The 27,498-nt window shown below is 31.3% G+C and overlaps 2 protein-coding genes across 9 annotated transcripts; one reads left to right on the plus strand and one right to left on the minus strand.

Moving 5' to 3' along the window:
* Positions 1-49: 49 nt before the first annotated feature.
* LOC123263491 (centrosomal protein of 135 kDa) lies at positions 50-27,053 on the minus strand. 7 transcript variants are annotated; one of them, XM_044726286.1, is made up of 18 exons: positions 26,786-27,053; positions 26,405-26,681; positions 23,360-23,592; positions 22,727-23,279; positions 21,339-21,497; positions 21,107-21,261; positions 20,758-21,036; positions 20,459-20,688; positions 19,477-19,687; positions 19,290-19,405; positions 5,643-5,922; positions 4,569-4,766; positions 4,115-4,494; positions 3,924-4,055; positions 2,547-2,654; positions 2,070-2,125; positions 1,523-1,941; positions 50-1,405 (listed from the first exon to the last, which is right to left on the minus strand). In XM_044726286.1, the coding sequence occupies exons 1-18, from the start codon at positions 26,975-26,977 to the stop codon at positions 86-88; spliced, it is 5,298 nt and encodes a 1,765-aa protein (XP_044582221.1). In that variant the 5' UTR covers positions 26,978-27,053; the 3' UTR covers positions 50-85. The 7 variants fall into 7 exon arrangements, with proteins under 7 accessions (XP_044582221.1, XP_044582224.1, XP_044582219.1 ...); XM_044726289.1 differs by having other exon boundaries at positions 50-583; positions 788-1,941; XM_044726284.1 differs by having other exon boundaries at positions 50-596; positions 639-1,941.
* LOC123263545 lies at positions 10,583-18,926 on the plus strand. Of its 2 annotated transcripts, XM_044726405.1 has the most exons (6): positions 10,583-10,718; positions 12,057-12,219; positions 12,285-12,460; positions 12,534-12,871; positions 15,531-16,277; positions 18,905-18,926. In XM_044726405.1, coding segments are annotated over exons 1-5 (1,404 nt in total). In that variant the 5' UTR covers positions 10,583-10,716; the 3' UTR covers positions 16,256-16,277; positions 18,905-18,926. The 2 variants fall into 2 exon arrangements, with proteins under 2 accessions (XP_044582340.1, XP_044582339.1); XM_044726404.1 differs by lacking the exon at positions 18,905-18,926 and having other exon boundaries at positions 15,531-17,034.
* Positions 27,054-27,498: the final 445 nt, after the last annotated feature.

A 27,498-nucleotide genomic window follows, 5' to 3' on the forward strand; every position in this document is an offset into this window, starting at 1 on the left:
AATTAAATATTCATGTTTTAAAAATTATGTAATAAGAATTAAGTAATAATTATAAAACAAATTTATTAAACATTTAATTACAATTTTACACATCTGAATAATCCGACAATTTCCGTGATTTTTTTCTCCTCACTCGCGCCACCTCTGATCCGGAACTAGAACTTTCTTCCCGGGTCTGAGAAATAACTTTTGCAGCACCATTTTCAATCTTGTAAACTGTTTTAGCATGAGAGCGCAAGTGGTACCGGTGGTTTGGCCGCGAGATGGCGTGGCTGCTGGCAACTGGGCTTGAAGTGTGGATTGGTTGAAGATTTCGCCGGGGAAATTGCACGTGCTGCCGCGGAGGGCGCACCATAGGGCACTTGTGACATCTAGTAAGGTCACATTGTTTTTCTTTAGGAGGTTTCTTTTGTTTTGGAGGTCTAGGTGGCGCTGGAGGTCCTTGAGATTTGAAAGGAACTGGAATTCTAGGTCTAGGTTGCGCTGGAAGCCTAGGAGGAGGTGGAACACGTTCTGGAGGGGTTGGAACACGTCTAGGAGGGGGTGGATCATGTTCCGGTGGGGTTGGAACACGTCTTGGTGGGGATGGAACACGTCTAGGTGGCGTTGGAACACGTCTATGTGGTGGTGGAACACGTTCCGGCGACAGAACACGTCTAGGTGGCGTTGGAACACGTCTATGTTCCGATGGAACACGTCTATGTGGTGGTGGAACACGTTCCGGCGACAGAACACGTCTAGGTGGCGTTGGAACACGTCTATGTGGCGATGGATCACGTCTAGGTGCCGATGGAACACGTTCCGGTGATGGAACACGTCTAGGTGACGTTGGAACTCGCGTAGGTGGCGTTGGAATCCGTTCCGGCCTTGCAGGTTCAGAAGAAACCTGTGGAACTTCCCCGGAACGTAACCCAGTTCTAGGAACCCTGCGGTCAACTGGTGGAACACGAGGTCTAGTTCCCGTCTCTATGATTAATGAAGTACTAGACTCTTCAACGACAACTTCATTTTCGTTCTCAGAGGTTCCTGACCTACGGAATGAATCGCGCCCTCTAGAAGGTTGAGAAGCTTCTCCACTGAAGCTCATTGAGTTTAATTTGTCTTGAACCGTTCTAGTAAGATCGTGAACTCGGTCAAAAGTTCTGTTTATCAAGTCACTGGGATCAGACGGTTCCTCGTTCTCATCTTGTTCCGGTGGTTCCGGTGGAACTTGGACCCGACAGTTGGGTAGTTGTATTTCTACTGTACAACCGCAATCATCTGGGTCTTTTCTAGGCCTACCACGCTTCTTGGGAATTTCACTTGTTCCAGGAACAGTGTCAGTGTTCTTGTCTTTTGATGTTCCTGGAACTTGACGCTGGGTTGCATTAGCTAGTCGGTTGTCTTGGTGTCTATTAGGAACATTCGGAATATTTGGAACCACTGGAACATTTGGAACTACTGGAACATTTGGAACCACTGGAACCCGTGGAACATCTGGAACATTTGGAACCGCTGGAACATTTGGAACCGGTGGAATATTTGGAACTTGTGGAACATATGGAATCACTGGAACATTCGGAACATGTGGAACCGGTGGAACTTGAGGAACATTTGGAACATCAGGAACGTCTAGAATTACAGAAATTTCTTCTACCGAATTAGATAACTCATGAATTGAGACACTAGCGTCAGCAACGGCAGGAACCGAAACTGCAGCATCAACAAGCCGCGGTCTAAAATTTTTATCAGTCTGTGTTTTTTTTCTTTTAGTTTTTTCAGCATCTGTACTAACAGATTTGTCACACTTTGAAGCAGGGCAGCCATCTACAGTGTCTTCAGTGCAACAGTTCTTGGCACAGGGTAAAGACTTCTTCCTAGATGGCGTTCTTGGTCGTTCCTCTTGATGATGAACTATGTACCCACTGTCAGTAATACTTTCACCAGGAACGACATCGCTTTCTATTTTCAATATTTCAGTCAATAGTATGAGAATATATTAATATAAATAATAATAATAAATATTTTCTACTTATATGCTAAAAACGGTCTCTACATTTTAATACCGATAGACTTGCTAAGCTGCAAACCTTTTGTCGTTGCCGTGAAATCCCGTAGAGTATCCGGATATCCGTCATCACGAAATCTAATTATAAATTTATTTATTATTAATTTTGTTTTATTTTAAAAAATTTTTTTTTTAGTTTAAATTATGTCATTATATATGTCTGGTGATGAATTAAGTGATCTGAAAACAAATAAATTTAGAAATATATTATTTATTAATTTGAGGTTATGGTTACATGCTCTAATTTTACATGCAGGAAATTTTGGATGGAAAAATTATTATTTGGCTGATAATTTACGAATTGATTTACAGAATTTAGAACGACAATCACAACGAGTTACTGAGACCGAAAATGGCCGACGCTCGGTTGATAGTTCCGAGCGTGGTCGAGTGAGGGCGTCGTACGGTAAGTTAAGCCAATCTAGTCGTCTTGGTGGGAATAAACATGCGGGTTAATTTATAAGAATGTTATTATTATTATTATTATTATGTTATTTACCTGATGTTCGTTCCTAGTTCCTGGGGCATGAAGTCTCGAGAAGATGGCGACACTCCCGTTGGCGCTGGTTCTCCTGACATGTGCATCTGGTCACTGTATGGATAGCTTCTAAAAAATTAATAAAGTTATTTGTAAAAATTATTTAACTTTATTTTAAATAATTTTATTTTATTCTATTATTTATTTTAATAATTTTAATTTTAATAATAAATACTGTTATCTTATTTTTTTAATTTTATTTTATTATTTATATTAATAATTTTAATTTAATTTTATTTATTCTAAATTACTTCAAATGATTTTTTATTTAAAAAATATTGAAGTTATCAAGAAGAAATTAAAAAAAATTTTTTAAATATTTGAAATTTCGCGCCAGTGATGACGTTGTTCTGGATCCGGTGCGCAACGCCATTTTACAGAGAATTTTGAAAACTTTACTAAACCGGGAAGATTTAAATGTTTAATTTAATTAAAAAAGTGTTTTTTATAGAAAATTTAAGAAGTATATTAAATTAAAATGAGAATTTCGTAATATAAATTTGTTTTTTTGTAAAATAAGTTGATAAGTTTAATAAAAAAAAATTGTTTAATTTAATTTGAATAAATAATTTCTTAATTTTTATAAAAATTTCGAAGAATAAAAATGTAGTGGAAATTATTTATTGAAAATCATTATTTTTTAATTTGAATTTACGCGCCAGTGATGACGTTCTTCCTTATCCGGTGCGCAACGCCATCTTACAGGGAATTTGTGAACTAAATCAATTTGAATAACAGAAAATCACGAATATTTCATAAATTAAACTAGTTTTTATGTAAAATAAGTCGATAAACATAAAAAATATTCATTTTAATAGGAAAAATTGAAAAAATTAAAACTCAATTCAAGTTTAATATTAAAAATTATTTTTTTTTAATTTGAATTTACCTGCCAATGATGATGTAGTATATTATATTCGGTGCGCAACGCGATCTTACAAAAAATTTAAGAAGTATATTAAGTTAAAATGGGAATTTCGTTATATTAATTAGTTTTTATGCATAAGTTGATAAATTTAATAAAAAAATTATTTGCAATATAAAATTTTAGTAATTTTTATAACAATTTTCAAGAATGAAAATTTAATTCAAGTTTATTGTTGAAATTCATTTTTTTTAATTTAAATTTTCGCGCCAGTGATGACGTAGTTCCTTATCCGGTGCGCAACGCCATCTTACAGAGAATTTATGAACTAAATTAATTTAAATAAAGGAAAATGACAAATATTTCATAAAATAAATTAGTTTTTAGATAAAATAAGTTGATAAACATAAAAAATAATTATTTTCTTTTTTGTAAATAAATAATTCTTATAAAAAATTAAACAAATAGAATACCTTCGATGTTTTTCTTCAGTTCTTGCCCTATTGAACCTTTCATCAGTAACTTTCCTCCTTAGTTCCGCAACCTGGTTGCTGTATTCCGCAGCTTGGTTCTGACAGCGCTGAAGTTCCGCAGACTCCGAAGACCTATTAACAAACATCAACCTTACTTCTCAACAAACAACAGCATGAATTAAAACTCTTACAATTTATTTTGCAAATCATCGATCCGTTGTTTTAGCCTATCAATCTCATTAAGCAGTTCCTGGTTGTTCTTCTGATAATTAATCGACTCGCGACGAGCCTGGTCCAGCAGCATCTGCAGCCTATCAATAGTAACATGGTCGCGGCTTTTCTGATCATGAACAGCATTGTTCTCAGCTTTGAATCTCGACAGTTTAGCTTCACATTGTGCAATAATAGCATCTTTATCATTAATTTCCTTCTTTAGCGCCTCTTTTTGTTGGTCTAGCTGAACACAAAGATCCCGAACCGCGTTCAGGTCAGTTTCCGCTGTTCCTCTATGTTCCAGCTGCTGGCGAATTTGAGTCTCCAAGCTGGCGACGTTCTGAGTCAGCTCTGTTATCTGTTGGAGCGAAAAATTATTAGTTAAAAGCCAAATCTGGGCTGGAGCTGCAGGAACAAACTGAATTTACGCACCTGAGCTTCATAACCTCTAATGAGACAATCTTTGTCGGCTAATTGGCGTTCCAGATCGACCAATCGGTCCCTCGCGGACTGCAACGCGCCTCTAGCTTCAGCAGCTTCAGATTCTAAACTGTGGTTGTTGTTTTCCAGGACTGTGGCTTCTAGACTGAGACTTCTGTAGTGGTTCAACATTTCTGTGCGTTCATTTTCCTGAAAAATAAATAATTTGGTTATTTTAGTTCATTTTTTTGGAGTATATATGTTCGAATTCTAAGTAATACGTTCAATTTTTTGATTATTTTATGTAAGGAGAAAAAAAATAGTCTGCTAAAGTTCCAAGAACATTAGTTCTAGGAACAACAGTTCTAGGGACAGAAGTTTCAATAATAGTTCCGGGAACAATAGGTCTGAACAGATATTTCAAGAATAGTTCCTGGAACAGAAGTTCTAGGAACAATAGTTCTAAAAATAACAGTTCCAAGAACAATAGTTATAAAAATAGTTCCAAGAATAGTATTCTTAGATCTAAGAACAGTAGTTCCAAAAACAGCAATTCGTGGAACAGAAGTTCAAGGAACGGAAGTTTCAATAATAGCTCCAATAGAATTCCAGGAACGATAGTTTCAAGAACACTTTCAGGAACATAAGTTTCAAAAACAATAGTTCAAAGAACAGTAGTTCAAAGAACAGCATTTCCCGGAACAGAAGTTTTAAGAATAGTTTCCGGAACAACAGTTCTAGGAACTGAAGTTTCACTACTAGTTCCAAGAATAGAAGCTCCAGGAACAATAGTTTCAAGAAAAACAGTTCCAGGAACAATAGTTTCATGAAGAACAGTTCCAGGAACAATAGTTTTAGGAACAGAAGTTTCAATACTAGTTCTAAGAATAGAAGTTCCAGGAACAATATTTTCAAGAAGAGCAGTGTTAGGAACAATAGCTCTAGGAATAAGAGTTTTAATAATAGTTCCAGGAACAGAAGCTTCAAAAAGAACAGCAGTTCCTGAAACAGGAGCTCCAAGAACAATAGTTCTTGGAACAATAGTTAAAATCTGATTAATCGATTTAAAAAAAATTTTTAAAATACCTTTCTATTGAGCAGTTCCTCAGCACGTCGAACTTCACTAACATAAGTCTGCAATTGTCTCTTCAGGTCATGAGACTCAGCCTTGGAAGCCTCCAGCTCACGCTGGAGCGTCCTGAACTCGCAAGTTACCGCTGCTAGGTCATCTTGAAGCCGTCGGTTCTCCATCAGAGCGTTGTCTCGGTCATTGGCCGCTGCTGCCATCTGTCGGCTGCTGTTCTCCAGTTCCATCTGCAGGTTGCGCAACTGGCGCTCCTGCTCCGCCGTCTGGTCCACGCAGATCCTGAAAAAATATATTGTTAGTTAGACGCGAGAATAATGATTGATGGTAAACAAGCAAACGACCAGGAAAATAAATATAATTAGGGAAAGTTGGTTGTTAAGTGCAAGTCACTGGTAAAACACCGGAAGAGGAAATGAAATAGGTATGGTATGGTCCAAAGACGGATCTTGGAATAACTACTAGTCATCCGACGGGTCTTTATAGTCATGATTGATTATTCTGTTTTTCTTATAAAAGAATTTATTTTATATTTATTTTAATCCGATTTTTGAGATTATGTAAAATATTTTTTGTTATGCAATTATGAGATTGCGTGTTTAATTTTTTAGATTAATAATAATAAGGTAAAAGCCTCAATTATTGACACTACAACAGACAAAGTTATGATTTGATTTTTTTCAAGCAATCAAATATCAATATTAAATTTTGTTTGTGGTAATGTCTCAAGTAATGTTTTAACTAATTAATTTCATTTTTTAAAACGATAATCACTGATATTTACTAATTAATATTAAATAATTAAATAGAGTATTCGGATACACCAATTATTGACAGGTTAAAAAACTGATTGATCTAATTATTGACATACCTTAGCCCCAATTATTGACACCTATACTGCTTATGCCTAGACTCATCAGCTTATTCTTATTTATCGAAACTTATTATTAAATAATCAATATTATTAAAGTTTATTAATAATAATTTCCATAAATGATTAATTACTATTAAAAATATAAAAATTAATTTTAAAATAATTTATTTAATCAAAAGAGTTCAAACTCTTACAGTTAATTTCTTAGGTTAAAGTAAAAAAAAAGGCGTGATAGCGCTGTCGACTGGCTGTCAATATGAGATTCAACTTAAAAATTATCAACTAGTTATTGACATCCATTATTTAAATATTATAAAGGAAAAAATTAATTTCAATTATTCAATTTTATAAATTTTTCATATATTGTTAATTAAAAAAAAAAAAAGATCATATAATTAGATGAAGAAATTAATTTAAACTCGGCAATTAAAAAAATTGCTTTTCCAACCAAAGTTGTTAAGAAAGACGCTCGTAAGCTGGTTTGATGAACTGGTGTTCTTTTTTTTTAATAATTAACATTTAATAATTTGAACTGAGTAATTTTTTTCAATTTTTTAATTAATTAGAATTTAATAAAAATTTATATGATAGTTATTCTTATTACAGATAATTAAATATATTTAAAAATAATTTAGGGTGTCAATATTTAGACCCCTGTCAATATTTAGGACTTTTACCTTAATAGTATTTAAAATTTTTTTTTAGGATATAATATTATATCTCTTAAAATATTGAAGATAGACCTATAATATAAAACGTTAATGTTATAAACGTTTTTTGTAGAAAATTTTCTAAGCTATGATTTTGGTCTCTTATGATTTTTTCCTAAAATCAATATTTTAGGAGTTATAATCATTTTTAAAGGAACTAGATCTTCCCTATTTCTCATCTCGTCTAAAATAAACCAAATTCCTAATTAATAACAACAACAACATTGATAAAATCGAGAGGGAAACCCTAGAGAGTTGCAACGAAACTTTCTCCAAGCTGTTATACGGATTTAGTGTTCAAGAGAAAGAAAAACACACGGATGATGCTCGAGCTCTTGTTTATATTAATATGGAAGTGAAAACCGCAATTGCGCATTATAACATAATTCTTCAATTTTATAAACAAACTTCAGGAATTTTTCTCTATAAATCACCCTTAAAACTTTTATTTAATTTTTTTGTTTTGCCAATTTTCATCTTAAAAATTTTATTTTAATTAATTTTTTTCCTAAAAATTTAATTTTGATTAAGGTAAATAGTCAATTTATCATGATAAGTATTTAGGCTATATTTGATAATGCTCTATTTCTAGACACATAATTAAGGAATGACCATGTATCTTGTGAACTATTGACATTTTTAAAGATATAAGCTCATCTTGATGTTACACTCATCGAGACCTTTCATTTGAGTACCCACATACATTTTTCATATATTTTATATATTTATATATATTACATATATTTATATATGAAAAATATATTAAAAATGCATGTGGGTACTAAATGAAAGCTCTTGATGAGTGTAACATCAAGATGAGCTTCGATCTTTAAAATATATATTATATATACTATATATATATATATATATATATATATATATATATATATATATATATATATATATATGTATATATGAAAAATATATCAAAATTTAATGTTATTAAATGAAAAAAAAAAAAAAATTATTTTAAAAAAATTACAATTTTTTAGTTTTGAAAATTTTTTTGACATCATTTATTTGTTATAAAATTTTGAAAATTATTAAATATATATGGGTGATTTTCTGTAAAGATGTTTTTCGCTGTCCCAGGCATTTTTTTATTGGAAAAATTGTTAATTTGTTGCTAAAAAAAATTTGTTACGAAAGTAAAAAAACATTTCTATTTGGAGCATTGAAAACTAAAATGAAATAAATTTTGGTTTTTTTGCTATAAATTGGTAAACCACCGAAATAACAGTCCTCTGGGCTGTTCCATTCCCAAAATTAAAACTTTAACATTAAATTTTAAGTTATTCGTCAATAATATTTAATTTGGTCCATAATGTTTATAAACTTAATTAGTTAACTAACAATTTTCTTCAATAAAAAGTACCGAAAATTAATTTGTTTCATTAAATTCATTAAACCAAAGTTTGTCCCAGGCATTTTAAAAACAGTCCTCTGCTAGAAGTTCAAAGCCAAAAAAAAAAATCCAGCGTGTTATTTTACCTTTTGTAAGGTTTATAAGGATCTAACTAGTCTTGAGTTAATAAACATAGGGCTGTTAGCGCTTTATCGGCATTTTATTTAGTGTCAAAGCACCGTTTGTGCTGGAAATATGTGTCTTGGCCCCTTGAAACTCAGTCCCCTGGCAACTATTTTTATTTATAATTTATTTATAAAATTCGATCCATAAGTCTTAATATTATTCTAATTAATGTAAACATTCATTGAAAACTTGAAAAGTTGAATGCATTGAAATAGTTTGCTTGATTTTTCTCAATTTGATAAAATAAAACAGTCCCCTGGCAAACAGCCCCCTGTGATGTTATATGGCAAAAGACGCACAAATAACGAAAAAGCAACAATTAAATCGGCTGTTTATTTATTATGATTAAGCTGATAGTTTTGTAACCCTTGTTAATTTTTTTTATAATAAAATCAAAAATAATTTGGTCGGGCAATTTTGTACAGATTTAAGACGTCTTTACAGAGAATCACCCGTATGCTAAATTAATTTTCATTAATTAAGAAATGACCTTGTAATTGTAAACTAATGAAAGTTTTAAAGATATAAGCTCACCCTGATATTACACTTATCGAGACCTTTCATTTGAGCACTCACATCAATTATTTATATATTTATATATATTATATATATGTATATATTAAAAATATATAAAAAATGCATGTGGGTACTTAAATGAAAGCTCTTGATGAGTGTAACATCAGGATGAGCTTACATTTTTAAAAATATCAATAATTAAGAAATGACCTTGTATCTTGTCAACTTATAGTATTTTTAAAGATATAAGCTCACTCCGACATTACACTCATTAAGACCTTTCATTTGAGTACCCACATCAATTTTTCATATATTTTATATATTTGTATATATTATATATATATATATATATATATATATATATATATATATATAGATATAGATATATATATATATGTATATATGAAAAATATATCAAAATTGCATGTGGGTACTCAAATGAAAGGTCTCGATGAGTGTAACATCAGGATGAGCTTACATTTTTAAAAATATTAACAATTAATAAATGACCTTGTATCTTGTGAACTATTGACATTTTTAAAGATATAAGCTCACCCCGATATTACACTCATCGAGACCTTTCATTTGAGTACCCACATCATTTTTTCATATATTTTATATATTTATATATATTATATATATGTATATATGAAAAATATATCAAAAATGCATGTGGGTACTCAAATGAAAGCTCTTGATGAGTCTAACATCAAGATGAGCTTATATCTTTAAAAAAATCAATATTTAAAAAAGTACAGTGCAATTTAACAAAAGTCATTAACTTAATGCAAAATTTTATTCATAGTTCATAAGTCACCGCAGTCACGTAGTGACTGCAAGGTTGCTAATTTAAATATTGTAAATCATACAATTAATTTCGATTGTTTAATTTTATAAATTTTTTATATATTGTTAATTAAAAATAAAAAAAATCATATAATTAGATAATTTTTTTTAATTAATTAAAATTTAATAAAAATTCATAATTTAATATATTCAACAATATATTTAAAAATAATTTAGGTCGTCAATATTTTGACCCCTGTGAATAATTAGGGCTCTAACCTTAATTTTTTTTTAAATTAAATTAATTTAATTAATTCTTAAATTAATAATTTAATTAAAAAATTAAAAATTTCAATAATTAAAAATTGATCCTAAATTATGCAACAAAATAATCCCAATACATAATTGGAAAAACCATGACTCATTTTGTATAATACATCCTTAATATAATCCGTATCCCTTTCAGCTAAAATATATAACGCCCCCCTCTTTATATTTATGTGTTAAGTAACCAGGTAGTGTGCTCGCAAGGTCTCTCAGTCGAGCCGCGGAACTCGATTCGTCTAGTTCTCAATTTTTCTTTTAAAAAAAATGTGAAGTGATTAACAAAAAAATAAAAAAAAAAAAAAATATTTTACTAATTAAAAATAAAAAAAAAAATGTAAGTAATATTTATAAAAATTTTTAATTACCGAAATTTTCCCTGGCAAGGACATGGCAAGCATGGACAAGAATAGTCCATAAAAAATAAATAAATAAATTTGTTACTTGAAATTTTTCTGGCTGTCAGAAGCAAAACAAAAGAGCTTTGATTTGTTGAATAAAAATAAATAAATTACGCTGATATGGATCACGGTAATTAGCGCATTAATTCACGTAACGAGAAAGTGCTGATGTAACCGGTAGTTTTTAAAGCAATTATGCAATTATCTTGATCCTTGATACAGTTAATTATTTGTTGCCGAATAAAATTAATAAAAGTGTAAGTTTATATCGGCGAGTTTATAAAATAAAATAATATTATCTTGTATGTCCTATTTGTCGATACTTTCACTCGCAATGACCTTCTCTTGAAGGCCAAATTCTGGTATTTAAATATTTTTACGGCTAGTTTAATTTCTCCTGGAAGAAAAAATAAATTTTTATTTTTAAATTTTGAATTCAAATTTCCCGCCAGTTATTTTCGCGCTTTTTATATCTTATTCAAATCTACAAAGTTAAAATGGCGGGCGACTTAAAACACCAGTTTTAACTTTTAATTATTTTTTATAAAAAAACTACTAAATATATTACAATAAAATTTTGTAGACTTGGTCTTTGTAGTGGTACGGGTCCTCGAGAAAAATTTCAAAGTGATCCGTTGACTTAAAAATTGAAACTTTTTTTTTAGGTTGGTGGAGTGATTTTGTGGTTAGTAATTAAATAAAAATAATTTTTTAGTTTTTTATTCAAAATTTTGAGTTCAAATTTCCCGCCAATTACCTTCGCGCCTTTTTTATCTTATTCAAATCAACAAAGTTAAAATGGCGGACGACTTAAAAGACCAGTTTTAACTTTCAACTATTTTTAGTAAAAAAACTATTGAAGAGATCAAGATAAAATTCTGTAGAATTATTCTTTGTAGTGGTACTGTTCTAAAAAAAAAATTTCAAAGTAATCCGTTGACCCAAAAATTGAAACTCTTTTTTAGGTTAATGAAGAATTTATTTTTGTGATTAGTAATTAAAAAAAAAATAATTTATTAGTTTCTTAATTCAAAATTTTGAATTTAAATTTCCCGCCAGTTACCTTCGCGGTGTTTTTATCTTATTTAAATCCACAAAGTTAAAATGGCGGACGACTTAGAACACCAGTTTTAACTTTTAATTATTTTTAATAAAAAAACTTCTGATTATATTAAGATAAAATTTTGTAGAATTATTCTTTATAGTAGTACGGATCCTAGAAAAAAATTTCAAAGTAATCCGTTGACCCAAAAATTAAATCTTTTTTTTTTTAGGTTAGCGGAGAGTTTTTTTTTGTGGTTAGTAATAAAAAGCATAGATGGCGCAATAGTTCCTCCACCATGGGCGGACCCATCGAGCAATCCTTGCGCAGCGGAGCCACGAGGCTGGCAGTTACTGTACTGGCCACCAGATGGCAAGTGCTACAAGATTTTCCAGGTAAATTTGATGATTGTTTAAAAATTGAATTCTAAGGCTAGAATTTTGAGGAGTTTAATTCGCAGATCGGAGCTCCGTGCCCGGAGACAATGGAACTGGGTCCAACGGCAAAAGGTCCAGGTGCTGAGTGCCGGTGTCCTCCAGGAACAGCTCAGTCTGCTGCAGAATCAAGATGCTGGCCGATTTTTACAAGAGCTGAATGTCCAGCTGGAGAATATTTTGCTCCTTTGGAGTCTAATGAGTGAGTAATTTGTAATTTTTCAATTTATTAATTTACTAGTGATGATTTTAAAGGTTCTTAATGATTCTTGAAGCTCAAGAAGGTGGGGAGTGTGTAAAAAGCCAGAAAAGTGTGACCGCGGGAAATTGTTCTGGCCCAGGGACGAAAAATGCTACAGCAAACTGACCCGCGGGCCGTGTCAGAGAGGTCAGCTGCTCGTAGATGGCGCTGATGGGATCGCGGAGTGCGGATGTAACACTGAAGGCGAATTGGGGGCGTATTACCACAGAGGAGTTGAAGATGGCTGCTATGAGCATTACACAACAGGACCTTGTTTGGAGCAAGGAGAAATTTTCTTGCCTGGAGGTCAGTGTGGGTGTCTTAAAAGCATTCCGCATTATCATGAAGAAACAAGGATGTGTTATCCTTTAGGTAATTTTTTTTATAATAAATAAGTTTAGTAAATTCGAGCGCCTAGTTAATTTTTAATAGTAAATATATAAAAGATTTTATTAATTAATAATGTCCAATAGTAGAAAAATCCAATGTCAATATATCCAATCAAAAATTATTTATTAATAACATTTTAATATCCAATTAATATAAATATAAATAATAATACGAGTCATCGTAAACAATGATAATAAGAATTATCAAGTACTTAGTAACAACCTTAATCTTTCTTGAATTAGAATATTGAATTAATAATTTTACTTAGGTAGTGACTCATAGCATATTTGGGTACAAATATGAATTAAAGCATTGGGATTAATTAATGTTGGATACATTTTTTGTCTTTGGATATTTTTATTTTTGATCTTTTTGCAATTGGATATTATTGCATTGGACATTATTTTTGGAAATTATTACCATGGACATTATTGCCTTAGATTTTCTGACCGGTTACCCTAGGAACAGGAGTTCCAGGAACAGAAGTTCCAAGATTTGATCTCTGAGCTAGAAAAATCTAGTTTAACACAATAATAGAAAAATATTGATTTAAATACAGTCTATATAACTATTTATCACTACCCTCGCGATTTTGAGAATGCCGTAAAAATACCGTAATTTTTCGGCATTTATGATCATGCCGTATATTTACCGTTATAATTCGGTAATAATGCGGTTAAACTATAGTTGTTTTGGCCAGTTTTTATACTGTAATTATTCAGTATATATACTGCACTTATGCTGTACAGTTACCAGAAATATACTATACAATTACCACATTAATGCCCAAATTTTACACTGATAGAAGGATTTATTTGTATTAAAAATATTTGTTAATAGTTAACAAATCATTTATTAGAGACCATTTTTAGTATCAAACAAATATTTCTTAGTATTTAAAATGATTTGTTTGTATTTAATAAATCAGATATTCATTTATTAAATATTAATAAATCTTTTAAATACTAAGAAATATTTGTTAAGGACTAAAAGTGGTCTCTAATAAATGATTTGTTAAATATTAACAAATATTTTTAACTATAAACAAATCCTTCTATCAGTGTACCCAAAATTCCAAATAATTACCGTAATATTACAGTAATTTTGCCGAATATTTTCTGATATAATGGACAATTATTAAAGATTTGGTTTTATTTTTAGTTCACTTCTATGTTAGAAATGAATAAAATGAAAAATTTACAATTTTGCTTTTTATTCTCCATCGCCACTTTGCAAAAACAAATACTGTTTTTGAATAAATACTATGTAGACTATTATTTTTTAATTAGGTATTTAGCGATAATGAATATAAAAGGATACATATGTTAAGTAAATATATTCTAATTTTAGTTTCAATTTTTAATTTCTCACTTAGAAAATTGCAAATTTTCTAAAATCGAAAAGTTATATTGTTTCACATATATAATTATATTGCGTTACAAATGCCATAAGGGCGTATCAGCCTATTATACGCCCTTATGGCACCCGGGTGCCATAAGGGCGTACCAAAAAATTTTTTTCGGGAATCGACGTAGTTATGCCTAAAACGGGCAGAAATGCAAAAAAAAATTTTGGTACGCCCTTATGGCACCCAGGGTACCTACCGGAAGCCATAAAGGGCGTACCAAAAAATTTTTTTTCGGGAAACAACGTATTTTTACTTGAAACGCGTAGAAATGAAAAAAAATTTTTTTCAAATTTGAAATTTTTTTTCGTCATTTCTACGCGTTTCAAGTAAAAATATGTTGTTTCTCAAAAAAAAAAATTTTTTGATACGCCCTTATGGCTCCCAGTGGGTACCCCGGGTGCCATAAGGGCGTATCAAAAAATTTCAAATTTGAAAAAAATTTTTTTTCGTCATTTCGACGCGTTTCAAGTAAAAATATGTTGTTTCCCGAAAAAAATTTTCTTTGGTACGCCCTTATTGCTCCCGGTAGGTACCCTGGGTGCCATAAGGGCGTACCAAAATTTTTTTTGCATTTCTGTCCGTTTCATACATAACTACGTCGATTCCCGGAAAAAAATTTTTTATACGCCCTTATGCCATTTCAAGAGTATTTTTTTCGGGATGCGCCCTTATGGCATCAGTAACGCGATATTATTTAATTTTAAAAATGCTTATTGTAAGATGGACGGTGTAGCTCAATGTATATAGAATAAGCAAAAAAAAAATTTGGTATAGACCGGATAGCTCAAATGGTAGAGTAGCCGACATGTCTTCGGGAGGTTCTGGGTTCGAATCCCAGTCCGAGCATTATTTAATTTTACACCATTTTTTAAATATGGTTTTAATACAGTGATTTTACCACCTTATTACCATAAGTATGCCGCATTTTCAGCGTAAATATTTCGCATTTTGAGCGTAAATTATTCGCAATTTTACGGTAAATGTTCCGTAATGTTTCGATGAAAAAACTTACCAAAACAACCGAAAAAATACCGTATTAATACTGTGTAACTGCGACATTTTTTCGGCATTTACAAAACCGCTAGGGTAGTTACTTAAATTAATTCAAGTACGAGCAACCAAAAAAGCATTTAAAAATATTTCAATACTTCTGACGTTATAATTTAGCAATTCACTTTCCTCTCTTTCTTCTTAAGGTATGCAAAACAACCAATAAAATATTAATTATTTCAGGTGGGATCGGGCCGTGTAAACAAGGTCACCATTACGTAGTCACCAACGCTAGCATAACAAGTGACGAAATCCACGCAACATGTACTTGTAAACCCGGTCATGTCCTCTACTCAGACGGTCAGTGTTACAGAAAATACACGCGTGGCCCGTGCGAGCCGGGCAGCATGCTAATGAACTCCACGGCCTGCGTCCAGGTCCCCTGCAAGCGCAGCAGGCTCTACTTCCCCCGGGAGCGTACTTGCTACCGAATTGGGACCCGGGGGCCCTGTTCCGCGGGCCAAGTGGTCCTTTATGACCACTCTGTCAGGCCCAGCGTCGATGGGGTCAGCTATAATGGCGTCTGTGAGTGCACAAAGCTGATGAAGCTCTCGGGAAAGTGCCGGGACCTGGATTTAGAGCTTGATAAGTGCGAGAACACTCCGGGGATGTTCCTGGTGGGTAAGAACTGCTATAAATTGTACACCCAGGGCCCGTGTGGGTTAGGTGAGTGGCTGGTTACCAGGAGACGACCTCGCGAGGCCGTCTCCTGGCCTGATTCTTGGATTGACGCTGGAGATAGCGCTAGTAAGGTCGCTTGCGAGTGCCGGCCTGGTTACTCAAGAGTTAATTCTTCGGTGGTTGATAGTGATGTTGAAACTAATTTACTCAGTGCTAATCCTGGTGAATGTCAACCGCCCGCGGTTGGAATTGCTAATTATTTAAACCGACGGTACAAAATCCAGTGATGAAATTTTGGTTTTATTATTAAGGTAAAATACTCAGTACTTGAACATTTTTTTTTTTTTTTTTTATTAGAGTAGGCCTGGGCTGGGGCATAGAAATTTTAACCCCAATTTTTATTAATTATTTTTAAAATTTATTATTATTGTAAATACTTTAGGGTCAAATTTAGATCCAAAGATTTTTTTAAGGCATTTTTCTTTGCCTTTATTTATAAAATTTAACTTTGAGGTATTCGTTATAGTTTTATTGAAATTGTTAATGACATTTTTGAAGTCTCAGGTGACAATTTATTAATTTTTAACATTAGAAACTCATTAAAATGATCTAATTATTCATGGAAAATATTTTTTCAGTCTCTTATTGGTTGATTTTTAATCTTGGAACTCGAGGAACAGTCTGCGCGCATGCGCATAAGAAAGCGCGCGTAATTTGAAAATAATGATGACAAATTGTTATTTTAATCTCTAAAATTAATTTTCTTAAATAAGGTAAAGTACCCAGTACTTGAATACTTATAAAAATAGGACCGGTACTTGAACAGACTTTTCGAAATGTTGTAATACGAAATCTGTATATTTATTATGAGTAATATGCGCATATTATAATTATTCAATGATACAGTAATTGATTTCTCTAAGTTTTTTCAATTATAAACTAAACCAACTAGATTTTTGTTTACTTGAAAGTTTACATGTCGAGAATAGCCGATAGATGCTATTTTTTTCATGAAAAAGGTACTAAAACGTAAACCGAACAATCAATAAAAAAAAACGGTATATTATTTTAAGTACACAGGTAAAAAAATGTATATATAATTATATATATTTATATGTTATTATATATTGCTTATATATAACTATATATTACTTACATATGATTATATGTAATTATATATAATTAGATGCAGCATTTTTTAATAATTATATATAATCATATACAATTACATATAATTATATATAATAATATAGAATTAGATGTAACATTTTTTCAATAATTATATATAATCATATATAATTTCATATAATTAGATATAATTTTATATAATTCTATAGAATTGTACAAAAGCTACAAACATTATTATATAAAATTACATGAAATTATATAAAATTATAAATATTTCGTATATAAACTGATAAAAGAATTTATAAACTATTAGAAATTTAATTTGTTTGAAGACAATTATTTAATTTATTAAATTTTAATAAATTTTTTTCAACATTCAACAAATATTTATTTGAAAGGAAAGTACATTTATTAATAGTTAATAAGTATTTATTAATAGTTAACAAATATTTATTAAAAGTTAATAAATATTTTGTTGAGTGAATTTGTTTCACTTGCAATGTCATATGATATAAAGATTGCTTATAAACAAAAATCATCTTTATAAATTATTTGCATTAATTTTATTACATTATAATAACGTTTATTGTAACATACCGAATTCTATTACAGCTCATAAATCATTTATTAGTATTTAATAAAGCTTATTAAATATAAACAAATCCTTCTATCAGTGCAACTATACAGAAATCATATATAATTATATATGAATCATATACAATTGTATATAATTTTTTTTATCTCAGAGTCTGCTACTCTAATGATTAATAATTTATTAATCTATAGTATTTTTTGTGGATGAAGTAATAGGAACTGTATTAATTAAGTTAACTTATAAAAATTGATTATGTATACGATTTGCATTACTTGTAGTTATTTTAAACTCTGTTTACAAATAAGTCTCGTAGGTAAACAGGTAGCGCGTCAGCCTTTCAAGCGTCAGGTCCCTGGTTCAGTCCCCGCGCACGTCTAATTTTTTTTTATTTTTATAGAAATAATTATATATAATTCTATATAATTATATCTAATTCTATATAATTATATCTAATTCTATATAATTATATAGGGTCATTTTTCATATATAATTATATATAATATTTTTTACCCGGGTAAAAAAAATTGCACCACCCAATGAAATAATCTTTTCTAAATAATACATATGTTTTGCAAAGACATAAACTATAATTTTTATATTAAATTTTAGCGTGTAACTATAACCTCGAAATTTTAAAAGCGGTACCCAAAACTTGAACAAGCTGGGGCCGTATAATTTTAACAGCACTCTAATCTCTAATAGGTTTATAGACTAGTGATCAGCATTGTCATTTGTATTAATTACTGCAAATTAAATAAGTTTTATAGCTAAAAATTAGTGTAGTTAAAAATTATTGAACGTTTTGAATAGAGTTTTTTTGATTTATAATTGAAAATTTGCTTTGTCATTCATAAAAAATGTAATTAAAAAATTAAATACAAATATTTATCATTTTTAAATGAACATATTAAATATTGATAGTATTATTTTGAATATTAATCAATAATATGTTATAATTCTTTAGATATTTCAATATAACGTTGAAAATTTTTGGTGTGCCTATTGCCATGTATTTAATTAGTTAAACTACTGCTCCCGGAGTGTTCAACTACTGCGGCTTATCAGAATTGATTGTTCAACTACTACTCCTTTGATAGTCTATTTTAAAAACGTTGTCAGTATATAAATATTCAATTATCTTTGTTATTTCGCTAATCAATTCAACATTGTTTATATTTTCATGAAAATCACTAATTTAAACTAATGATTACATTTTTATATATTAAAAATAGGATCGAATAAGTTTTGCTTTGAAACCTGTTCATCTACTGAGTACTTTATCTTATTTTAGATTTTTTTGGTTTAAGAGATTAAAAATGAGATATAACTCCTAAAATATTGAGTTTAGGAAAAAATTATAGCTTGTAAAATTTTCTACAAAAAACGTTTTTATACTATAGGTCTATTTTCAATATTTTAAAAGATACCGTGATTTATAAGTTACTATAAAAATAGCCCCAACTAAAATATTTAATATTAATTATAGAAAAAAAAATATTATAATTATTACTTTTAGCTATAAGAATAGTTGTAATTGTTTTTTAAATTATATTTATTGGAATGTATAAAGTGTAAATAAACTTGTGGTAATTACTCACTGATTTTTTCGCTGCATGTCACGAAGTTGTTGCTCAATCCCACTAGCTTGTTGTTCTTTCAACATTACTTCGCGTTCTAGTCCCGCAATTTTTTCTGTTTTTTCATCAAGTTCCATCTTAAAAAAAAAATTAATATTATTATTTACATTTAATAATAATAATAAAAAAAAAAAAAAAAAATACTTACAAGTAATTGATCCTTTTCTCGATCCAATCTCGCCATACTAGTCCTCAAAGTATTAATTTCTTGTTTCTGTTCCTTGACTACATTATTCAACTGTATGTTCTGCTGTTCCATATCACGGCTATGTTCCACCGCTTTTGTTAACTCAGCTTCTGAGTGATGTAATTGACTTTGGACATCTCCTAGTGCTTGGTCTGTCTGATCCTGCAATGCTCTGAAAAATTTTTTTTCAATATTATTAAAATTAATTTTTAGATTGGCAAAAATAAAATTAATCCTTTCTTTTAGAATTTGTCACTTAACTATTGACGTTTTTTAAAGATATAAGCTCATCCCGATGTTACACTCATCAAGAGCTTCCATTTGAGTACCCACATGCATTTTTGATATATTTTTCATATATACCTATACATACATAAATATAATATATATAAATATATGAAAAATTGATGTAGGTACTCAAATAAAAGGTCTTGATTAGTGTAATGTCAGTGCTAGCTTATATATTTAAAAATGTCAATAGTTCACAAGATACAAGATCATTTTTTACTTATGCATTTAGAGATATTATTGATATAATAATAATAAGAACCGTTGTTCGAGGAACATAAGTTCTAGGAACCATTGTTCGAGAAAACAAAGTTCCAGGAACCATTGTTTGAGGAGTAAAAGTTCCAGGAACCATTGTTCGAAAAACAGAAGTTTCACGAACCGATGTTCTAGGAACAGAATAATAAATTATAAGAAATTAGTTTTATAATTCTATTTAAAAGTTTGTTAATCCAAAAACCATTGTTCGAAGAACATAAGTTCCAAGAATCATTGTTCGAGGAACAGAAGTTCCAAGAATAATTGTTCGAGGAACAGAAGTTCCACAAACCGATTTTCTAGGATCGGAATAATAAATTATAAGAAATAAATTCTATTTAAAAGTTTGTTAATATTTTCTTTTATTATTATTATTATTATTATAAACGTTACATACCTCAATTGAAAGTACTGAGTCCTCTGAGAGGTCAACTCTTGCTTAGTTCTCCTCAATTCTTCCTTAACATCCTCTAACTGATCTTCCAAGCCAGTAACAGCAGACCTGCGGCTCTCTTGGGACAAAATATAATTATGTTTCTCTCGTTCCACATCTTCAAGCTTAAGTTCCAAGTCTCTGAGCCGTTCCCGGAGCCTTCTTTGTTCACTTGTATGCGCGTCCGTCGCCAGCTAAAGGTAATTCATTAATTATTATTAAAAAAAAATAATTAAAATAAATTTCAGGGTATAAATACTTACTTTAAGACGCTCCCGCAAGATGTCGCGCTCTTCCGTCAAGCGGTTAACGTCAGTGCGTGCAGAGTCTCGTTCCCGTTCCAGAACCTTTAATTGAGAATTCCTGGAACCGTTCTCTGAAAAACAACCACAGGAACCGACACTTCTGCAAGTTTTGAGCTTATTTTCAAGCTCGAATTTTTCCCGAGCAAGTTCCTTGCGCTCTCGTTGAAGTTCCATAATTTTTAATTCTTTTTCGTTTAATTGTTGCTTTAATTCACAAATTTGGCTCCATAATTCAGTCTTAAAATATTTAAATAAATGAATAAATTAATTATTAAGACCAAAATTTTTTATAAAAAAAAAGTTTTACCGTGTCTGCATCCTTCCTCTGGCTCAAAAGTTTGTTCCATTCTTCACGATAATAATTTTTGTCTCTTTCAAGCTGATGAATAGTTTTCTCCAATTGTTTAATCTTTTCTCCTTTCTCAGCTACTTTGCTGGAAGTGTCATGAGACATCCTTTTGTCTAATCAAACAGAAATAAAATTGATTTAAACCAAATTATTAAACCAAAAATGAACTAAAATTAATCAAAGCGTGTACCAATTTTTCCAATGCTCTTAGAATTTTTCTTAACATTACTTTTATTATTATCTAACTGCTCTTTCAATAATCTATTCTCTTCTCTCAACTCAGCTAACTCGAATCTTTGGTTCTGATTTACTCTTTCTAGTCTATTGATTTCGGCATTCAAATGAGGTTCTATTATGTTAAAAGCAACATGCGTGTTATGTAAGCGTAATTATAAAATATGAAAAATTAGGAATAGGTGATGTGTTAATTTATATACTAAATTATTAGTAGGTAAATTTTTTTTGTACAGAGTTCCAGGAACATAAGTTCTAGGAACAATAGTTCCAGGAACATGTTTTAGGAACAATAATTCCAGGAACAGGTTCTAGGAACAATAGTTCCAGGAACATAATCGAAGAACAATAGTTCCAAGAACATGCGTAAAGAACAATACTTCCAGGAACATGTTCTAGAAACAATAGTTCCAGAAACTTTAGTTTTAAGAACAATAGTTCCGGAAACATGTTCAAAGAACAACAGTTTCAAGGACATGTTCAAAGAACAATAGTTTCAAGGACATATTCAAAGAAGAATAATTCCAGGACCACGTTTAATGAACAATAGATCCAGAAACTTTAGTTTGAAGAACAGTAGTTCTAGGAACCTTAGTTTTAAGAACTATAGTTCCGGAAACATGTTCAAAGAACGATAGTACCGGGAACATGTACAAAGAATAATAGTTCCGGGAACATGTTCAAAGAACAGTAGTTTTAGACGCATGTTTTAGGGACAGAAGTTCCAGGAACCGATGTTCAAGAAAAAAAATCCCAGGAACCTTTGTTCGCAAAGAACAGTTCCAGGAACTGTTGTTCAAGGAAAAAAAGTTCCAGAAACCTCTGTTCAAGGACCAAATCTTCCCCAGGAACAATAGTTGCAGGAACATAAGTTCTAGGAACGATGGTTCCAGAAACCTTAGTTTTAAGAACAATAGTTAGGGACAAAATTTCCAGGAACCGTTGTTCAAGAAACAAAAATTCCACGAGCTTTTGTTCGCAAACAATAGTTTCAGGAACCGTTGTTCAAATAATAAAATTTCCAAAAACCTCTGTTCAAGGACCAGAAGTTCCCCAGGTACAATCGTTCCAGGAACCAATGTTCTACGAATCATAGTTCCAGGAACATGTTTAAAGAACAATAGTTCCAGGAACATGTTCTAGGAACAAAAGTTTCAGGAACCGATGTTCTAGGAACAGAAGAATGAATTACAAGAAATTAATTTTTATAATTCTATTTAAAAGTTTGTTTAAATTTTTTCAGAGTAGTATAATAATAAAATTTTTTTTTACTAACATCGCTCACTCCTATAATTTTAAAAACCCAATTATTTGAAACTAATTTCTATTACCTAAAAAACCTACCTATAATATTCAAATCATTGAGCCTGTTGGTCAGCTGGCGATTTTCCTCTTCAAGATTATCCAGCGATCGCTGAATATTTCTTTTCTCAGCTCTGCAGCTCTCCAAATCAGCTCTGAGTTCCTGACTCGTCCGTTTTTCACCCAACAAATTGGTCTCCAGCTGCCTGATCTGAGCCATGGTCTTCTCCAATTTTTCCTGAAGCTGGCTGACGCGTTTGTTGTTTTCCTTGACAGTAGAATTGCAGTCAGCTTCAACAGCCAGGGCAATATGGTCAATATCCTTCAACTCTTTCTCCAGTTCCTCATTCCTCTCAGCGAGTTTCATCGCCTGGGTCATCGCGTCATGCTGCTTGTCCAAAGCGTCTCTCAGCTGCTGCTCCAGGTTCAGTTTCGCCTGCTGCAGAACTCTCACCTCGTTTATTTCAGACAATTTATTCGAACCGAGTAAATTACACTCGACACACCGCTCGTTCTTTCTGCAAGTGCAGTCATTGCCGATTTTAGCTTCTACTATTTTTTTTAATCTGTACACTTCCTTGTCCTTCAATGCCAGCTGAGGATTATCATTTATAATAAGTAAGTTGCTAATTTAGTTCAATTTAATTATTCATTTCTAGTAAATTTATTTCTTACCTGCTCTCTGTATAAAACAATGTTGTCTTTCTGTTGAGACAGCTCGTTCTTCAGTTTAGTCAGCTCGTGGGTCAAAGAACTTATTTTTCTGTCTCCCATTGCTACCAAGTCGACACTGCGCTGGTCAACTTTGCTGAGATTTATGTACCGATTGTTGTCACTAGCGTCTACTGGGAGTGGGTCGGCTTCTAAAACTGGTTTTCTTAAAGGAAAAACAGTTCGTTTTTTATTTCCTGTAAAATAATAAATAAATTTAGTAATTCTAAGCGCCTAGTTAATTTTTAAAAGTAAATAACTTTCTTGAACATTATTGAATAGAAGTTCCAGGAACGATAGTTCTAGGAACAGCAGTTCCACGAAGAATAGTTCTAGGAACAGCAGTTCCACGAAGAATAGTTCTAAGAACAGCAGTTCCAGGAACTGTTGCTCTAGGAACAGTTCCAGGAACCGTTGTCTGAGGAACAGAAGTTCGAGGAACACTCGTTCCAGGAACAGAAGTTCTAGGAACAGCAGTATCAAGAACAATAGCTCCAGGAACAGAAGTTCCAGGAACAGAAGTTCCGGGAACCGTTGTTCGGGGTACAGTAGTTTTAGGTACTGTTGTCTGAGGAATAGTCAGCTGATCATCTATATTATTAAGAGAATAAGAAAAATTTGGTGTCCAGAAATATTGTGAAATATTGACATTTTTAAAGATATAAGCTCATCCCAACATTACACTCATCGGGACCTTTCATTTGAGTACTCACATCGATTTTTCATATATTTTTAAATATTATATACATGGGTGATTCTCTGGAAGGTCGTCTTAAATCGAACTTTTTTTATTTTTTAATTTTTTTTCTCGTTACGGTATAATTTTATAAACTAAAAAAAAATAATTTTCTGAAAATTTCAGTTCAAAATTAAAATTTTAAAAGGTTGCTCATAATTTTCTTTAATTTATTATTGCATTAGTTTAGATTTTTTCGAGCGACCTTTTACTTTTCAAATTAAAATTCCATGCATTTTTTTTTTTCTTTATTTAGTACCATAATCGATAAAAATACATCACGATATGAACTAAAAATCAAGCACAACATAGAAAATATAATTTTTTTTTTAATTTAATAATTTTATTTAATCAACTGCCAGGCGTGGGTTCGAATCCCAAGCTGGTCTTAGAAACCAGCTTTGTTGAGATTTGACTTTGCCGCGTAGGTTAAGATTTTTACAAACCAAAAAGACCCGAACGTACCACTTCCAACAGTTAAAGTCAGCGATATGACTAATTAAAGAAAAAAAAAAAATTATGAGCGACCTTTCAAAATTTAAATTTTGAACTGAAATTTTCAGAAACTTATTTTTTTTTGGTCTATAAAATTATACCGTAACGAGAAAAAAAAATTAAAAAAAAAAAAATTCGATTTTTGACGATTTTTGAAATTTTAAAAAATTTGGAGTCACCTCTTAAAAATTTTTTTTGAGCTGTCCTTTGGTGAGGGCTCTTAAAACATCAAAAACTAACATTTTTTCACTCGAGACTAAGAAAAAAAAAATTAGGAAAACGGTTGACCCTAAAGGCCATCCCTGCAACTTCCCGCTAATTCCGTTAATACCTGGCCGCTTTTTTGAGCTCTTCGAGCTCAAAAGTACAATCTGTGTGTTGTTTTAAGCTCTCCGAGCTCAAAAAGATACCTTTTCTATGCTTTTGAGCTCTTTGAGCTCAAAAGTCTGATAGAAGTTTCATGGAACACTATTTTTTGAATGTTCATACCGCAATAACTTTTGAATGAATGAACCGATTTTTACGCGATTGGCGGCATTCTACGTAGTTTTTTAAGCCTTATAAATAATTTCTAAGTTTCAATTGGTCAAACTAGAAATTTCGGAGTAACTCTGAAAAAACACTTTTTTCGGTTTTCTTTCGTTCACGATATCTCTCGAACGAATCAACCGATTTTGACCAGCTTGGTGGCAATCGACGTGGTTTTATGATGTTAAGAGCTGATTAGTTTTTGGAATCGATCGGTAGAGCTGTTTGAAAGTTATTCCAAAAAATGTCGAAGTTATGTTGAAAAAATCCTTATTTCCAAATATTTCGTCGAGGATATCTCTCGAACTAATCAACCGATTTCCACGTTTTCGGCGGCAATCGACGCGGTTTTTTAACCTCTGAAATTATTCTATATCATCAAAAACGATCCGAGAAGAAATGACGAAGTTATGTGAAAAAAAACGGTTTTTTCGGTTTTTTTCGGTTTTATTTCGTTCACGCTATCTCTCGAACGAATCAACCGATTTTGACCGGATTAGCGCCGATCGGCGTGGTTTTTTGACGTTAAGAGCTGATTAGTTTTTGAAATTGATCGATCGAGCCGTTTAAAAGATATTCCAAAAAAACCACTTTCAAAAATGATTTTTTTCTAATTTTTTTTGAGATTTTTCAAAATTTCTCAAAATCTATCGGCACGAATCGGTTCAAATTCTCAGGAAATCTAAGTTTGGCGAAGCCCTTTCGAATGGCACCAACCGCGATAAAATCGGTTCAACCGTTCAAAAGTTATAAGTGATTCACATACTTACACACACACACACACACACACACACACACACACACACACACACACACACACACACACACACACACACACACACACACATACATACAGACGCCGTGACAACCTCGCGGGGATAGTCAGGGAAGCTTCCTGTGACCTTCAAACGTCGAGATCTGATGAAAACTCGATTTTTGCAAAACGGGGTGAAAACAATAACTTCCCGATTTTTGAAAATCTGAGATTTTTAGCGGGAAGTTAAAAATAGTCGGTTTTTTTGGGCCACCCTAATATATATGTATATATCAAAAATGCATGTGGGTACTCAAATGAAAGCTCTTGATTCCTGTAACATCAAGATGAGCTTATATCTTTAAAAACGTCAATATTTAAGAAAATACAATGCTATTTAAAATTCATTATTTAATAAAAATTATATCTATTTATATCTCACAAATCACGGCAGTCACGAAGTGACTGCCAAGTTGCTAGTTTAAAATAAACTAACCTAGTGTATTACTGACAGTCGGCTTGCAACACTTGCCGAGGAGCTCCTGAATCCTTTTAGACTTATTCGCAGACTCAACCTCCAGATCTTTTATCCTCTTCAAGTTCCTGGAGGCTGCAAGCTGCAGATCAGCTGTCTCGCTCTCCAGCCGCTGGATTTTTTTCTTTAAATCTTTAGTGACTTTTAAATTACTTTCCTTGCACTGAAGCAATTCTTCGTGCAAGCGATTGCACTCGTCTAGTGACTCGTCTTTGAATCGGATCTGAGGATTGCGATTCTAAAAAAATTAATTAATTTATTTATTAATTAATTAATTAATCAATTATTAATTATAACCACAAAAAAATATTAAGTTAAATTAAAAAAAAAAAAAAAACATACCTCAGTATTATTAACAGCGACACTTTTAAAATGCTTCAAACTTTCAGTTGTTTTTATTAAATCAGCAAGTAGCTGCTCAACTAAGCTCAGAGAGTCTAAAGACAGCGAATGTTTATAACCTAAACTGTCAAGCCGCTTTTTTACAGTGCGGTACTTTGCACCGATAGTGTATGATTCAACTGAGTCGCACATTTTTTTATATTTTTTTATATTTACAATTTATAATAATAATTTTATTAATTTAATTTTATATTATTTATATAATAATTGTTTCATTGTTTGTTTACTGTTAACAACTTATTTTACTTCGCACAAGTGCACAGTAAACAATAAACACTCACTCGCCATATTATTATTTTAACCGCGAATTATAATTTAGTTTTTAAAAAAATTGTAAGATGGCGCCGCGGAGATTTATAAAAAAAAAAAGTTTCGTACTTTTCATATGATGGCGCTGTAACTTTCTATATCACCATGATCAGTCTCAGTAGTTTCAGTAGTGACGCTAAGGGGGTAAGTAAACATAAGTACACTAAGCGCGTAAGTACAGAAATAAAAAAAATAAAATTTGGTAACCTAATTATGGAATTTTTTTTTATAAATTTTATAGTTGCAAAAATTACAAAAAATTTTTTTCATTTAAAAAACTGATAGAATACCTTGTAACGAGTGTTAGCTTTACTTTTGTTGGAAAAACTAAGTAACTGCATATA

This window comes from Cotesia glomerata, linkage group LG4 (genome assembly GCF_020080835.1).
Source record: "Cotesia glomerata isolate CgM1 linkage group LG4, MPM_Cglom_v2.3, whole genome shotgun sequence".
In the NCBI taxonomy this organism is placed as follows: domain Eukaryota; kingdom Metazoa; phylum Arthropoda; class Insecta; order Hymenoptera; family Braconidae; genus Cotesia; species Cotesia glomerata.